The following is a 17,125-nucleotide window of genomic DNA, read 5'->3' as shown; positions in this document are numbered from 1 at the left end:
GTCACACACGAAAGTTTTGCCCCAGGCTTCGGGGTAGACCAGTATAGCAGGGTCAGCAGTCTATGCTTACCGGACCAGTTGCTCCACCAGTAGTCCGACCACCAAGAGGTGGAGGGCATATGGGTAGGGGTCGTCCTAGGGGTGGAGGTCAGCCAAGCAGAGGCCATCCAGTTGGCGCTCCAACTCGGTTCTATGCTTTTTTGGCTAGACCAGATGTAGAGGCCTCAGATGTCGTGATTACAGGTATTATTTCTGTTTATGGAAAAGATGCCTTAGTATTATTTGATCCAGGATCTACGTATTCATATGTGTCATCTCTATTTGCTCCATTCATGGGTGTTTCTCGTGAGTCCTTGAGTACTCCTGTTTATGTGTCCACTCCTGTGGGCGATTCTGTTATTGTGAACCGGATCTACCGTTCCTGTATTATTACATTTTGCAGTTATGAAACTAGAGCAGATCTCCTATTGCTTGAGATGACCGATTTGAAATTATTCTGGGCATGGACTGGTTGTCTCCATATCATGTTATTCTAGATTGTCATGCCAAGACTGTTACCTTGGCTATTCCAGCATTGCCTAAGCTGGAGTGGAAGGGTTCGCATGTTAGTTCGTTTAATCGAGTTATTTCTTTTATAAAGGCTCAACACATGGTTGGGATGGGTTATTTGGCTTATCTAGCCTATGTTCGGGATACTAGTGCAGAGACTCCGGTTATTGATTCAGTTCCTGTAGTTCGGGAGTTCTCCGATGTATTTCCTTCAGATCTTCCTGGTATACCACCTGATCGTGATATTGATTTCTGTATTGATTTGGCTCCAGATACTTAGCCTATATCTATCCCATCATATCGTATAACTCTGAAAGAATTGAAAGAAGAGCTTGAAGAATTACTAGCCAAAGGGTTTGTTAGACCGAGTATATCGCCTTGGGGTGCACCGGTATTATTTGTGAAGAAGAAAGATGGCACGATGCGAATGTGTATTGATTATCGACAATTAAACAAAGTCACTATTAAAAACAAGTACCCGTTGCCGCGTATTGATGACTTATTTGATCAATTGCAAGGTGCTAGGGTGTTCTCTAAGATCGATTTGAGGTCGGAGTATCATTAGTTGAAGATTCGAGATTCGGATGTTCCGTAAACTGCTTTTCGTACTAGATATGGTCATTATGAGTTTCTGGTAATGTCTTTCGGTTTAACTAATACCCCGACAGCGTTTATGGATCTGATGAACAAGGTATTCAGGCCATATATTGATTCATTTGTCATTGTCTTCATTGATGACATTTTGATCTACTCACGTAGTAAGGAGGAGCATGAGCAACATATGAGAGTAGTGCTTCAGACATTGCGGGAACAAAAGTTATATTCTAAGTTCTCTAAATATGAGTTTTGGCTTGAGTCTGTAGCATTTTTGGGACATATTGTATCGGGCAAAGGTATTAAAGTTGATCCCAAAAAGATTGAGACAGTTTAGAATTGGCATCGTCCCACTTCGGCGACTGAGATCAGGAGTTTTCTGGGTTTGGCAGGTTATTATCGTCGGTTCATGGAAGGTTTTTCATCTATTGCAGCACCTTTGACCAAATTAACCCAGAAGTGTGCTCCATTCCGATGGTCCGATGATTGTGAGGTGAGCTTTCAGAAGCTCAATACATCATTGACTACAGCACCACTGTAGTGTTGCCTTCCGGTTTGGGGATGTATACAGTGTATTGCGACGCTTCGCGCGTTGGCTTGGGTTGTGTATTGATGCAGGAAGGGCAAGTTATTGCGTATGCTTCACGTCAGCTAAAGCCCAACGAAAAGAATTATCCGGTACATGATTTGGAGTTAGCTGCGATTGTTCACGCTCTTAAGATTTGGAGGCATTATCTTTATGGGGTGTCTTGTGAAGTTTACACTGATCATCGCAGTTTGCAGCATTTGTTCAAGCAGAGGGACCTAAATTTGAGGCAGCACAGATGGCTAGAGTTACTAAAAGATTATGATATTACTATCTTGTATCATTCGGGCAAAGCAAATGTGGTTGTTGATGCCTTGAGCAGAAAAGTGGAGAGTATGGGTAGTTTGGCTTTCATTTCAGCAGAGGAAAGGCCAGTAGCCTCAGATATTTAGTCCTTGGCTAACAGACTTGTGAGGCTGGATATTTCAGAGCCCAACCGAGTTCCTGCATGTGTTGTGTCCCAATCTTTACTATTTGAGCAGATCAAGGCTCGCCAGTATGATGACCAACACCTGATGGTTCTTCGTGAAATGGTACTACGAGGTGGTTCCAAGGAAGTCACTATTGGTGCAGATGGTGTTTTGCGACCCCAGGATCATCTGTGTGTTCCTAATGTGGATGAACTGAGGAAAAAGATCTTGGAGGAGGCACACCGTTCTTGATATTCTATTCATCCAGGTGCTACGAAGATGTATCGTGACTTGAGGCAGCATTATTGGTGGCGACGGATGAAAAAGGACATAGTTGAGTATGTAGCTCGGTGTCTAAATTGTCAGCAAGTTAAATATGAGCACTAGAGGCCAGGTGGCCTACATCAGCATATGACTATACCATAGTGGAAATGGGAACGAATTACTATGGATTTTGTAGTTGGGTTGCCGCGGACCTTGCAGAAGTTTGATGCAATTTGGGTCATTGTTGATAGGTTGACCAAGTCGGCACATTTTGTTCCTATTGTGACTACGTATACTTCAGAGAGGTTGGCCCAGATTTATATTCAGGAGATAGTTCGGTTGCATGGTGTGCCAATTTCCATCATATCAGATAGAGGCCCTCAGTTTACTTCACATTTCTAGAGAGCAGTACAGAGTGAATTAGGGACCCATGTAGAGCTCAGTACAACCTTTCATCCGCAGACCGACGGGCAGTCAGAGCGGACAGTTCAGATTTTGGAGGATATGCTCAGGGCATGTGTGATTGATTTTGGAGGTTAGTGGGATCGTTTCCTTCCTTTGGCCGAGTTTGCTTATAATAATAGTTACCAATCCAGCATCGAGATGGATCTATTTGAGGCCTTATATGGCCGTCGATGTCATTCACCTATAGGATGGTTTGAGCCCGGTGAGGCTAAGATATATTGTACTGATTTGGTAAAGGATGCCTTGGAAAGGGTAAAGTTGATCCAGGAACGACTTCGTACAGCACAATCCAGGCAGAAGAGTTACGCGGATCAGAAAGCACGTGATTTATCAGTTTTGGTAGGCGAAAAAGTTCTCTTGAAGGTTTCGCCGATGAAGGGAATCATGAGATTTGGGAAAAGAGGGAAATTGAGCCCAAGGTTTATAGGCCCATTTGAGGTGTTGAGACAAGTTGGGTAGGTTGCTTATGAGCTTGCATTGCCACCCAGTCTATCGGGAGTTCATCCGGTTTTTTATGTATCTATGCTCCAGAAGTATCATACCGACCTATCACATGTGTTAGACTTCAGCACAGTTCAGCTAGATAATAGCTTGGGTTATGAAGAGGAGCTGATTGCCATTGTTGATAAACAGGTTCGCCAGTTGAGGTCCAAGAGGGTTTCTGCAGTAAAAGTCCAGTGGAGGGGCCAACCAGTCGAGGAAGCGACTTGGGAGGCCGAGAAAAACATGCAGAGCAGATATCCAAACTTATTCAACACTTCAGGTATAATTCTAAACCCGTTCGAGGACGAATGTTTGTTTAAGAGGTGGAGAATGTGATGACCCAAAATGTCATCTTTAAATTTAATAATTAATTATGTGTTCTAAGACCTCAAAAAGTACTATTTATCATTCCTCGACTTGCGTGCGCAATCCATAAAATTTTATGGAAAGGTTTTATGTGAAAAATGGATTAAAATGTGGATTAGAGCTTTAAAAATCCAATTGAGTTGACTTTGGTCAACATTTTAAGCAAACGGACTCGGATCAGTATTTTAATAGTTCCGGTAGGTCCGTATCGTGATTTGGGACTTGGGCTTATGCCCGGAATCAAATTCCGAGGTCTTTAGCCTGATATATGGAATTTTGAAGAAAAATTAAAATATTTAAGTTTGAATAGTGACCGAATATGTAATTATGTGAAAACGACCCTAGAATAGAATTTTGATGATTCCAGCAGCTCCGTATGGTGATTTTGGACTTAGTAGCGTGTTCAGAATTTTATTTGGAAGTCCGTAGTTAAATTAGGTTTGAAATGGCTAAAAACAAGAAATTAAGTTTGGAAGTTTGACCGAGGAGTTGACTTTTTGATACCGGAGTCAAAATCCAGTTCCAAAAATTTTCTTAGCTCCGTTATGTCATTTATGACTTGTGTGTAAAATTTGAGGTCAATTAGAGTTGATTTGATAGGTTTCGACATCGAATATAGGAGTTGGAAATTTTAAGTTTCATTGGGCTTGAATGAGAGCATAATTCATGGTTTTGGCGTCGTTTTATGTGATTTGAGGTTTCAAATAAGTTCGTATGATATTTTAGGACTTATTGGTATATTTGGTTGAGGTCCCGAGGGCCTCGGGTGAGTTTCGGATGGTTAACGGAACAAAAATTGGACTTAAAACAACTGCTGCAATTTTTTTTCCTTTCTGCTGGAAATTCTGGCCCAAAATCGAGCTCCCAAGAATCGAGGCTGTGAATAGAGGTTGTGAATCGAGGATGTAAATCGAGGCTGTGAATCGAGGCTGTGAATCGAGGATGCGAATCGAGGATGCCAATCGAGGCTGCCAATCGAGGCTGTCAATCGAGGCTGCCAATCGAGGGCTACCTGGGCAGAATTATAAAAGAGGGCATTCATCCCATTCGCTATTTTTAACAAATTGGAGCTTGAGCAGGGGCGATTTTTGATAGATTTTCAAGGAAAAGACATTGGGGGTAAGTGATTCTAACTTGGATTTGGTCTATAAACATAAATATATCATTGTTTTGAGATTGAGATTTGGAAAAATTTAGAAATCTCATAGAAATAAATTTTTGAGATTTCGGTATCGATTCGGAGTCGTATTTAAGTGAAACTGGTATCGTTGGACTCGTAATTGAATGGGTTATCGGATTTCATAACTTTCACCGGATTTTGAGATCTGGGCCCCACGAACGAAAATTTTAATTAATTTCGAGATTTTTATTAAAAATGTAGTATTTTCTTATATAATTGATTCCTATAATATTTAGTGATTGTATCGAATTATTTTGGCTAGATTCGAGCCAGACGGAGTTGGATAATCATGGAAAAGGTCTTATAGTGAATTAAATTGGAGCAAGACGAGGTAAGTCTCTTGTCTAATCTTGTGAGGGGGAAATTACCTCATAGGTGATTAAAATTAGATAATTGTTGCTAATTGTGGGGACTACGTACGCAAGAGGTGACGAGAGTTCGTGCGTAGTTACTATTAATTGTAAAGTCCGGGTAGTTTAGGACTCAAAGCATGAATAAATTGTATTCTTTGTTTAATTAATATATATATATATATATATATATATATATATATTGTGAATTATTAGATAAAAATATTAAAGGAAGAAAATCTCATATACTTGATTTTCTATTTAAATTAATTCATTGTTAAAACAAACTGTTCATTCTCCCGAATTTATTTTATAACAAATATACTTTTCTTCCGGGGTACATAAGAAAATGTCCTCCTTTCTTGTGAATCGAGCCGAACGCCTCGACAGGATAGATGCATCTATGGATCGTGCCGCACGTCCCTCGGCAGTGTACACAATAATCTGGATTGGGTCGAACGACCTCGGCAGAAATCGTGCTTAATAATAGTAATAATTACACGATACTTTGACGGTTTATTGCAGCTTGTGAAGCTATTGGATAAATTGGAAATTTTTATTGAAATTAAAGGAGTTAATATATATATATATATATATATATATATATATATATATATATATATATTGAGAATTGTTGCATTTTGAAGGACTTCAATTATTTTCTACTGGTTAAATAAATTATTGTTATACTCTATGAATCATGATGATTTAAATATTCTAGCTTTATTTCAATTATTATTATTGACCCATAGTGAGTGTCAAAGTCGGTCATCTCGTCTCTACCACTTTGAGATTAGGCTTGATACTTACTGGGTACACGTTGTTTACGTACTCATACTACACTTGTTGCACTTTTGTGCAGGATCTGAGACAGGTACTAGCGGAGGACCTATCATCATATATCCACGCCATCCCGAGGCATAGTGGTGAGCTGCCTTTCTGAATCGTTCTACAGCTACCAATGTCTCTTCTTATATTTACATTCTGTCTATTTCATTTCAGACAGTATTTGGAGTTCTGTATAATCTACTAGATGCTCATGCACTTGTGACACCGGGTCTTGGCACACTCATTGGTAGAATTTGGTATTTTATTATTTTTTTGGATTAAAAGTTTAATTAATATATGTTTGATTTATCAGTTGGCTTGCCTAGCGGTAGTGTTGGGCGCCATCACGACCTATAGGTGAAATTGGGCCGTGACATAAATTTAACTAAATTAGTTTGTTAATATACCTAAAAGTATACTTAGTGAATGAACAACAACTCATAATTTGCCCTGCATGGTTATAAGGAGGTGGGGTTTAGAAAACAACAATCATTTTTTAACGTTGTTGATGCGTAATGATATAAGTGTGTGTCAAAATAACAATAACAACAACAACAACGACCCAGGAGTACGCCGGTCTTACGCCTACCCGTGTCAAAATAAAATAAACAAAAACAAGAACTTGGAGTCGCAACTGGAGGGGGGAAAGGTAGACAGACAATAATGCAAAAGAATTGATAAACCAAAGAAACAAACTAGAAAGCCTCGAGCAAAATCGAATGTGACTTGTGAGATTGACAAGATCAAATCGTACTTCTCTTTAATAAATAAACATGCAAATATTTTTGTGAATAGTAATATATATAATTTTGACTTCATATATAAAGTAATGATTTTCATAATTCAATTTAAAAATATTTTATTGTAATCAATCTATTACCCAAGAGAGCAATGGAATAAAAAGATTAAAAATTATAATCACGAAATGGAATGAAAAATTAAAGTAGTACATTGATCTCTATAAAATATATTAATAGAAGAAAAAAAGGAGTCTTAGGATTACTTTGATAGAGAAAACAAGTTAGAGAACAATCTCTTTTTTATAGAGCCACTAAAAAAGGTATACGAATCCGTATGAGAATGAATTTGAGTTGTTAGAAAAGTATAAAACTTCACATAGACACAAAAACTTAGTTGTTTTCAAAATACTAGATAAGTAAATATTTGTGTAAAGTCTTAATTAAATATTGGAGTATAATTTTATCCAACATATAATTATCTTATTTAAGAAATTAGTTAACTTTTGAAGGTTATAAAAATCGACAAAATTGTTAGAATTATTTTTGTGTAAATCATCAAGGAAAAAGACATAATTTATAAGTGCACCCAACATTAACAAAAATCGAATCAAATACAAATAAAATATAGTTTCTTGAAAACTATAATAGTAATGAAACTTTGGAGGTTATTCCCGATTGTTCTTTTACAAAACAAATTAAAGATTTACGTGCGATACACATTCATACATAGAGACTAGTATCAAGAAAAGAAGGAAGTAAACGTACACCTTTTTTTTTTCATTTTGTTATGATTTCTAATGGACATTTCTTTTATTTATTGTTTGAGAAAAAAAAAGTTAATTTATAAGAAAAAATTCTTTCGCACTCCGACCTTAACAAACTCCACCTGCACCCCATTTCTCTCACACACAATTAATACATTATTTCAATTATTTTATCTGGACATAGGGGAGTCAAAAAGGGTCCACACGGTTTTAATTTTGGACCGGGGACTTTATTTTATATATAATATAAATATACATAATATAGATGGGGAAGGGGGCAGAGAGCAAAAACAGAGGGCAACGAAAGGAGGAGGAGACATTAGAAAGAAAATTAGGGGAAAGCTCCAATTTCAGTCCGTGGTTCGCATTCCAGTCGAGGTATTTTTCCGGGTTGTCGGTTCCAGGCTTCTTAGATCTTTGACCTAAAGGTCCATATCTTAACTTGTTCTTGATTAATAAGTTTAAATTTTGATGTCTTTGTGCATCTGCATGTGATTGAATGAAGTTCTGCCTCCATGAGTATGTTGCCGTTTTTAATTTTATAACCTTCATGCTTAGATAAAAATTGTGGTTTAATGTAACCTGTTGCGTTGGTTAATTAGGAAAAGAATTAGAAGCAAATAGTGAGTTAGGCTCGGGTTAATAAAAGAAGATTTGAAAAGGTGTTCTGTCATTGACCTTTTGGTATTCATCTGTCTTATTAACAACACAAAATTTGATTACTAAAGGAATTTGATGCAGGTGACAGTTATATAGAGTTGTTGGTGGGGCTGTCAAAATATATTGGCAGCCCTATTTCTTCCAAGAAAAATACAAGACCAACTTAAACAAAAGAGGTATCATGTGTACCATTCAATTTTCTTTTGAATTTTGTTCATTGAAATAAACATTTCTTATTTTTGGGCCATGGTTTAGTGTCTTGCAGGAAAGTTATTGTTGTTTGTATGAGGGTTGTCTGATATTGGTATGCAAATTTGGGAAGGCTGAATATCATCATGGCTTCGTTTTCTGGAATCCTCCAAAGACCGATAGTTGCAGCATCTGCGGTCGCTATAACTTCTGTATCTACTGATCTTCATGAAAAATTTTGGCCCTCAAAATCAATAGAGAATTCTTCTTCTGAAGCATTGCAAGAAAAGAAAACATCATGGGTGTCTCAGATATCCGTATCTAAGCTTGCCAATTTGTCCTTTGTCCCCAGAATACGCATTCCTGTGCCTAACATAAGTGTTCCAAGTCCCAGCATCAGTTCTGGTTTTGTTTCAAATCTTTCGTGTTCTGCCATAGGCATTTCTTCCGTGTTGGTCAATTTTTATCAATCAGCATCATTGGCTAAGTCGGCAAATCCATCAACATATACTTATACAGTTCCTTCTTCGCCTTCAGAGGTGTTGTATAGATGGCATTTACCAGAGCCAAATGTCGTTGATATATCAGGGAATTATGATTGTTCATCAGTAAAGTCTAGGACTGTGGTAGTACTGTTGGGATGGTTAGGTGCAAAACAGAAGCATCTAAAGAGATATGCAGAGTGGTATGCCTCAGCAGGATATCATGTCATTACATTTACTTTCCCAATGTCTGAGATTCTTAGCTATCAAGTCGGGGGAAAGGCAGAGCAGGATATAGAATTGCTTGTGAACCATCTTGTTGATTGGTTGGAAGAAGAGCATGGAAAGAACTTGGTCTTCCACACTTTCAGTAACACGGGATGGTTAACGTGAGTACTCTTTGATAATCATCGACTTAGAAACAAAAGTATATGTGTTTTTCTTAAAACTTGTCTGTTAATTACTGATTGAGTTCTTTTATTCTTGGCTTTATAGTTATGGTGTCATTTTGGAGAAGTTTCAGAAAAAAGATCCTGTTTTAATGACAAGGATCAAAGGTTGTATTGTTGATTCTGCTCCTGTAGCTGCTCCCGATCCAGAGGTATTGCTGTCTCTGAAATTGCCATCATATGATTTATTTTTCATGCAAGTGCTGGAAAGAGTCTTTCTACATGTGTAGTTTAATTATCAAGTTTAATGCAAAGTAATTGTTAAGAACCATATTTTTCTATTGAAATCCAATTATATCATCCTTTTATCAGATAAGTATTACAAGTTGTACTTTCTATGCATATCACTGTCTAGCCATTCTGAAGATTGCTTAATTTGTACTTTAATCAGGACCGATTGTTCTTTTAATTTAATCTTGTTGCTTTCTTCTATCTTAGGCCTTAAACTATGTTGGTTGCTTGGCAAAAGATATTCTTAAACTTGATAATGTGGAAGTTATTTAGAAATTTCATCTTTCTATGCCATCTCATTCTTGCTTTGGTCTTTTTCACCCCTTCGCGGCTGGGGGTCAGCTGTGGAGTTTCGGGGGAGGGGAGGTGGTACTTGTGTAGTATTTAATAAATGTTAAATCATATTTTGGGCGCATGGAGCTTTGATTTGATAATTTGAAATTAACACAATCAAGTTCTCATTTTTTGTGTCAAGGTATGGGCTTCTGGATTCTCTGCTGCCTTTTTGAAGAAGAATAGTGTTGCAACCAAACACATCATGACTATAAACAACAAAGATGCAGATGTGACAATAGAAACCAAAACTTCTTCGGATGCTACACCTGCAGTAACTGAAGCAGCTTTGCTAGTAGTACTGGAGAAGTTCTTTGAGGTGGTTTTGAACCTTCCCGCCGTAAATAGGTAAGGACATCTCTTGAGATAATTTCTGTTTCCATAATTGCCTTTTCTGCGAGTGGTTGTGATAAAATATTTTTAAGCCTGCAGTATTTAATAGAAGTACCAAAATTGTATCTACTTTTCGTCTTTGTACTCACCTATGAGGTAGACCTTGTCGATGTCATGTCCACTCTCCAATGGATTGTAATTAGTATGTGTAGCAAGTGCCAAAAATAGGTCCCTCTATGTACTTCCATTGATCTTTGGATGAAATTGCAGGAGACTTTCTGATGTTCTAGATCTATTGACATCCCAGCAACCAAGTTGCCCACAATTGTACATATACAGCAGTGCAGACAGAGTGATTCCTGCGATTTCTGTTGAGTCCTTTGTAGAGGAGCAACGAAGAATTGGTCGCAACGTTAGAGCTTGCAACTTCATTTCTACACCTCATGTTGATCATTTCAGAAATGACCCAGAATTATATACTTTACAGCTTACCCAATTTCTTGAGGACTCCGTTCTAAGCTCTTGCAAACAGTCTTCCTGAATAATTCCTAACCACATTCATTCTTTTAGCCTTTTCTTCACTTTTTTACCAAATACTTTGTAAAACTTCTGTTTTCCAATTTTAAAACAGATATACATTTACAATACATTGGTGTAGGTTTGTTAAATATTCAGTAAGAATAAGATTCTTTTAATTATTTTAGTTGTATCTGTGGTCTCCCAGCAATAAAGTTGCTGCATTGTAACCCAATTATATATAGTTATGTAATTATGCTACATGTCATTCTTGATAATCTTGCCATTGACCCTTTCTCCTTGGAAATAAACTATAAATATGGATAAGCCTAACAACAGATTCTACTCTTTACTTTCAATGCCTTAAATTGTTTATCCACTTCTTTAGGATTGTACAAAATGATGACTCCTTGCTAAGAACTTTTCAGTATTTTATCCATGTTTCTGAACTGTGTTTTATAATCAGCCTCTACTTTATAAGATAATCCATGTTCTCTAATTTATTTGGTATAGTTTGACTTGGCTTAAAGTTTAAGAAGAAAAATAATAAAGACTTCTAAAATTTATGGGTTTAAACATGCCATAAGAACTCCTCAATTGTATGGCTATAAAAGTCATTAAGGTAAAATGAGATATTTAAAGCTAATGTTTCCAAGTACAAAAATATACCAAACTTTTTGCTAGCGCCAAACAAATTGAAAAACAAATTTCTCTTTTCTGACTACTAATTCCGACTAAAAGGTGTTAATGTGGCGGACCGAACCCGGAAAAAAATAGCCCCCGTCTTTGGGGGCTAAATTTGGTCTAAAACATGTCGGGCTTAAAAATACCCTGTCAAGTCGGGTTTGAAATTTTATTTTTATTTTATAATTTAACAAATATAATACGATATAACTTTTATTTGAATGTTATGAAACTTATAAATTATAATAAATAAATTAAACATCAAACTTTAACGAGTAAAATATTACAAACTTAAAGTCTTAAATAAGAATTTTAATTTATATTAAGTAAACTTAAAACATAACCACTAAGAACAATATTTGAATAAAAATTTCAAAGGCTTAAAAGCTTTATATTTTATTAAAATAATACCTTAAACATGAATGTCACGACCCAAAATCCCACCAAAGATCGTGATGATGCCTAACCTCTGAGACTAGGTAAGCCAATCACACTAACAACATTCAATCATCAAAACATGATATAATAAAATTGAGTTATCATAAATAGCGGATATGGTAATCAACATACGCCTAAACGGCGATACACAATTCAAACTCCCAAAACCAGATAGTACAGAGTCATGAGCTCTAAACCGAATACATAAGAAATCTCAAGAGTACAATACTGTCTGAAATTTTTTCACTGATTATGTTCCACGTACACTTAGTTTATCTCTGACTTTTTTTCTCATTGCTCGCCGTTGGACTCAGTGATACATTGAAAGATTAGAAGAGCATTATTTAGAGTTTACTTCTTAGAAGGATATGATGAAATATATTTAAAATTGCTTATTACCTTATCAAAAAGTATATTTAAAATTTGCTTATTCTAGCAAGAGGTCTCTAAAAATTTTGGAAGGAAAAGATTACCTTGTTGTTGTTCAAAATGGTATTGGAATGGATCAATATTCAATACAATTCAAAAAATTTATAACTTCTTATTCTTTGCAGTAGAGTTCAAAATTTATCAATATTGCGCAATTATATACAAGTTGAAAAGAGAACAAGTGGAGTTGAAAGAGCATTGTTTTTTGCAGATACTGTAAATAGAAGAGCAAAATTAGGCTCCTATAATATAGAAGACTCTCTTGGATTATGGTCATCTATTTTGATTTCAATATAGAGTATTTTATCTACTATTGAAAAATAAAACTAGATACATGTTGGGCCCGAGCTGGCACCGGTCATCGCCACCTAGTCTAATAGAAATAGGAAAAATGATATTGTATAGCTGCTGTAAAAATAATAGTCGAAAAATGTATAAAATTTGTACTATATATATATATATATATACATTATTGTATGTTATATACAAAAATTATATAAATTTTATACACTTTTTTAATTATCAGATATAAATAATTTTTGGCACGGACTAAAAGTGATAATACCCCGTAGAAATACTACTTTCTATTACTAGTCAAGTTGTCGATTACACATGGTCACTGGCTGCCAACCACGAAGATCCCTTTCTTTCAAGTATATATCAATAGATTTTTTTTTTTATAGTTTTATTTAATAGTAGGAGAAAATAGTGGTGCCGTAGAGGGAAGATGTGTTGGGCTAAAATGGTCCGAAGATATTTTTAACCTCATTTGATATTGTTCGCTTTTGATCAAGCCCCTACGGTTTTCCCCAAAATGTGTCACATTATTGAGAGTATCCAACTCCTTACAAGTAGCTTCTTTTTTCTTTTCTATTTGTCCCACACACAACAATTTCCGTCCTTGAACTAAGTTCCATATGACCCGTCACCATTTATGGGCTAATTCGAAGATTAACTATGTGCAACCTACATGATCCGAGTATTTTATGACCATCAAAGCCTAGAGAAAAGGTTGTGTATGCGTCTTTCAAGCTAGAAGTAAAGGTCGTAAACCCCTTAGACGAGCAAAGATATTAAGCCGAGCGCCCACGCCACACTCCACCATCCCCATAATCCTGCCAATTCATTAACTTTTGTTGAGATACAAGAACATGCTATTACTTAGCCACTTGGGCTAACTTTTCTTTCTTTTACCATTGGGCCCAAAAGCCCACCTTGTATTTATTTTATTTTGTAGTGTAGTAGTGGGCCGGCCCATTCCAATTATATAGATATAGAAAGATATATTTGTAAGGGACAAATTGTTCATTCTGTATAAATGAAAAGAGAGAAAACCTAGAAGCTTCCGTCTTTTCTCTCTAACCTCACCATAAACTCAGATAAAATCATCAACGATTTGCGCTTAAATCAAGTTTTAACATGGTATCAGAGCCAAGATCTAGATAGATCGGGTAATTGTCTCTCGTCCGATGTTACCCTCACACATTTTCATCGGAGTTTTGACGTTCCGTTGTTTCTTCGCATTTCTGAGCTTTTCCGGCGAGATTTTCCGGTGTTGACGATGAAAATTAGTGCTTTTCTACTAGCACTTGAGTGTTTCTGGTAAATTGATCGAACCTATTTGGTATTATCTGAGACGTCTTCCTCTACGTGGGGTTTGGTGGTTTCTGCAGTTGCGCATTCAGCTAGGGTTCGCTTGTCCTTGTCACTGTTTTTTTTCTCAAGGCTGTTATTCCTTCCGGTCGCGAAGGAAATTTGGTAACCTTAATTATCTCTTCTCATTGTTTGATTTTGTGTGTGTATTTCTTTCTCATTAATTGTGTACAAAATGCCGAATGATTATGGTTCCACGTCTGCATTACCAACTGCTAGTTCTACTACTTCTTGTTCTGTTTTTCAAGAAGATGATTATACGCATCCATGTCATCCCTTTTATGTGCATCCGTCTGATGTCTTAGGGTCTTCATTAATTTATGTACCTTTTGATGGTACTGGGTATGGGAGTTGGAGACGAACCATCCTTGTAGCTTTGTCTGTTAGAAATAAACTGGATTTCATTAATGGATCTTCAGTTAAGCCTCCTGATAGTTCTCCCTTGGCGAGACAGTGGTAGAGGTGTAATGATTTAGTCGTCTCTTGGTTAACCAACTAATTGTCCAAAGATATTGCTCGTAGTGTTGAGTACTCTAAACTTGCCAAAGATATTTGGAGTGAGTTGGAGGAAAGATATGGTCAAGCAGATATTGCAAGGGTATTTGAGCTTAAGAAAGAACTAGCTCACATCTCACAAGCGTCACTTGATAGTGCTTCATATTTCAACAAAATAAAGTAATTGTGGGATGAAATTGATGCATTGTCAATAAGTAGAGTCAGGTCCTATAGCAACTGTCGTTTCAAATATGATTATCAGAAAGATGATGATGTTCAAAAGGTGTATCAATTTTTGAGGGGTCCCAATGATGTATATGTGCAAACTAGAAGCAATATATTCATGAATAAGCCTTTTCCATCTGTAAGCACTGTCTACAGTATATTGTTGTCAGATGAGAAGCAGAGGCAGGTCTCTACCTCTCCTCAGTTTCTCCCTACATCTACCTCTTTCAATGTTGGGGTGTCTAAACAAGGTTTTTGTAATGACCGGACGGTTATTTTGAATATTATAACCCCATTTTTCCATTTACTACTCAATTTATGTCTTTCAATTGATTTATGACTTATCGGGTTAGTTGGTTCGGGTCCGGAAGGAACTCGAAGTAAAATGAGACACTTAGTCTCATAATTAAAAATTTAAGTTAGAAAAGTGGACCGGATATGGACCTATGTATAAATGACCTTGGATTTGAATTTTTATAATTTCAATAGCTCCGTATGGTGATTTTGGGCTTAGGAGCGTGTCCGGAATATTATTTGGAAGTCCGTAGAGGAATTAGGCTTGAAATACATTTTTAGGCCTCTTAGACTCTCTCTCTCCACGTTCCTGGCTACGAACCATCTTTATCTGCCGAGCAATGTCCACTACCTCCTCAAAAGTAGAACCAGATACTCTCTCCCTAGTCATAAGTAACCGCAGCTGATATGTGAGGCCATCATTGAACCTCCTAATCCTCTCCCTATCAGTGGGAACCAACCAGACTGCGTGACGAGCCAACTCAGAAAATCTTATCTCGTACCACGTCACGGACATATCACCCTGGCGAAGCTGCTTAAACTGTTTGCACAGCTCTTCTCTGCGAGACTGAGGTACTAACTTCTCCAAAAAGACCATGGAGAACTGATGCCAAGTAAGGGGTGTTGCGCCAACAGGCCTACGTCTCTCGTAAGTCTCCCACCATCTAAGTGCAGACCCAGAAAACTAAAAAGTAGTGAATGAGACCCCACTAGTCTCTATAATACCCGCTGTCTAAAGCATCCGTTGACACCTATCCAGAAAATCCCGAGTATCCTCTGACTCAGTACCGCTAAATGGTGGAGGTCGAAGCCTCTCAAATCTCTCAAGTCTCCTCTGCTCATCATCTGCCATAACAGGAACTACCGGGGCCTGAGTAGCTGCAACCGGCTGGGCTGGTAATGCCCCCGGTATCTGAAGTTCCTGTACTACCTGGTCTGGAGTACGGGCAATGGGGGTATGAGTACCTCCCCGACCTGAGAAGTGGCAGGTGCGGTCTGAGCCGAAACCACCTGACCAAGGCCAGTGCAGGCTGCTAATATCTGGGCCAAAGTCTCCTTAATGCCTGCAATCTCAATGGGCACAGATGGTGCCTGAGCTGATCCCGTCGGCTCAACTATATCTGGAATCTGCTCCTGTGCTAGAACAACTTGTGGTACTACAGGTGCTATTCCAACTGTGGTACGAGCTACACCTCAACCTCAACCTCGGCCCCGACCTCTACTATGGCCCCGACCTCTCGCGACCCTAACTGGTGGCACTGGTGGCTGACCGTCCGATCCGGTAGTATGTGTCCTCGCCATCTGTGAGAGAATAGAATAGCAAAAATTTAGTTTCCAGAATCAACAAATTCGCACGACAGAATACAAGAATGTGAAATTTTACTAAGGGTTTTGCAGCCTCTCGAAGATAAGTACAGACGTCTCTGTACCGATCCGCAAGACTCTACTAAACCTGCTCATGACTCGTGAGACCTATGTAACCTAGGCTCTGATACCAACTTGTCACGACCCAAAATCCCAACCTGTCGTGATGGCGCCTATCTCGATACTAGGCAAGCCGATAATCTAAATAAACCCAAACTTCTCTTTAAGGTTGAAAATATAATATTTAAAATACAATACAAACACTCTTCTCGATCGACGGCACCGGCACCAGCAGTTACACCACCCGCCCTGCCATCTCGGTATGAGGGTCAGGCAGCTAGGGGTCACCCAAGAGGGGGAGGCCGATCAGGAGGCGGGCAAGCTCGATTTTATGTTTTTCCTGCCAGGCCAGATGTTGTTACCTCAGACGCAGTGATCACATGTATTATTTCAGTGTGCCACAGGGAGGCTTCTATATTATTTGACCCTGGTTCCATTTATTCATATGTATCATCATATTTCACTCATTATCTGGATATGCCCTATGAGTCCTTAGTTTCACCTGTTTGTGTATCTACACCGGTGGGCGATATTATTACTGTGGATTGTGTGTATCGGTCGTATGTGGTAACTATTGGGGAACTGGAGACTAGAGCTGATATCTTATTACTCGGTATGATTAATTTCGATGTAATCTAGGGTATGGATTGGTTGTCTCCATGTCATGCTATTCTGGACTGTCACGCAAAAATCATGACATTGACGATGCC

The 17,125-nt window shown here is 37.8% G+C and overlaps 1 protein-coding gene across 4 annotated transcripts; it reads left to right on the top strand.

The window, feature by feature from the left end:
• The first annotated feature begins 7,832 nt into the window (after positions 1 to 7,832).
• On the top strand, positions 7,833 to 11,050 carry LOC104098425 (uncharacterized). 4 transcript variants are annotated; one of them, XM_018771543.3, is made up of 6 exons: positions 7,833 to 7,957; positions 8,321 to 8,415; positions 8,505 to 9,299; positions 9,406 to 9,511; positions 10,066 to 10,271; positions 10,527 to 11,050. In XM_018771543.3, exons 3-6 carry the CDS (start codon positions 8,575 to 8,577, stop codon positions 10,795 to 10,797), a joined length of 1,308 nt encoding a protein of 435 aa, XP_018627059.1. In that variant the 5' UTR covers positions 7,833 to 7,957; positions 8,321 to 8,415; positions 8,505 to 8,574; the 3' UTR covers positions 10,798 to 11,050. The 4 variants fall into 4 exon arrangements, with proteins under 4 accessions (XP_018627059.1, XP_009603446.1, XP_009603447.1 ...); XM_009605151.4 differs by having other exon boundaries at positions 8,495 to 9,299; XM_009605152.4 differs by having other exon boundaries at positions 7,849 to 8,007.
• Positions 11,051 to 17,125: the final 6,075 nt, after the last annotated feature.

This window comes from Nicotiana tomentosiformis, chromosome 8 (genome assembly GCF_000390325.3).
Source record: "Nicotiana tomentosiformis chromosome 8, ASM39032v3, whole genome shotgun sequence".
In the NCBI taxonomy this organism is placed as follows: domain Eukaryota; kingdom Viridiplantae; phylum Streptophyta; class Magnoliopsida; order Solanales; family Solanaceae; genus Nicotiana; species Nicotiana tomentosiformis.
This window is presented reverse-complemented; position numbering and strand designations above follow the sequence as displayed.

Coding starts and splice junctions, on each gene's coding strand:
- LOC104098425 (XM_018771543.3), top strand. CDS start 8,575: ATGGCTTCGTTTTCTGGAATCCTCCAAAGACCGATAGTTGCAGCATCT. Junction 9,300..9,405: donor AGTAACACGGGATGGTTAAC/GTGAGTACTCTT, acceptor TTGGCTTTATAG/TTATGGTGTCATTTTGGAGA. Junction 9,512..10,065: donor TAGCTGCTCCCGATCCAGAG/GTATTGCTGTCT, acceptor TTTTGTGTCAAG/GTATGGGCTTCTGGATTCTC.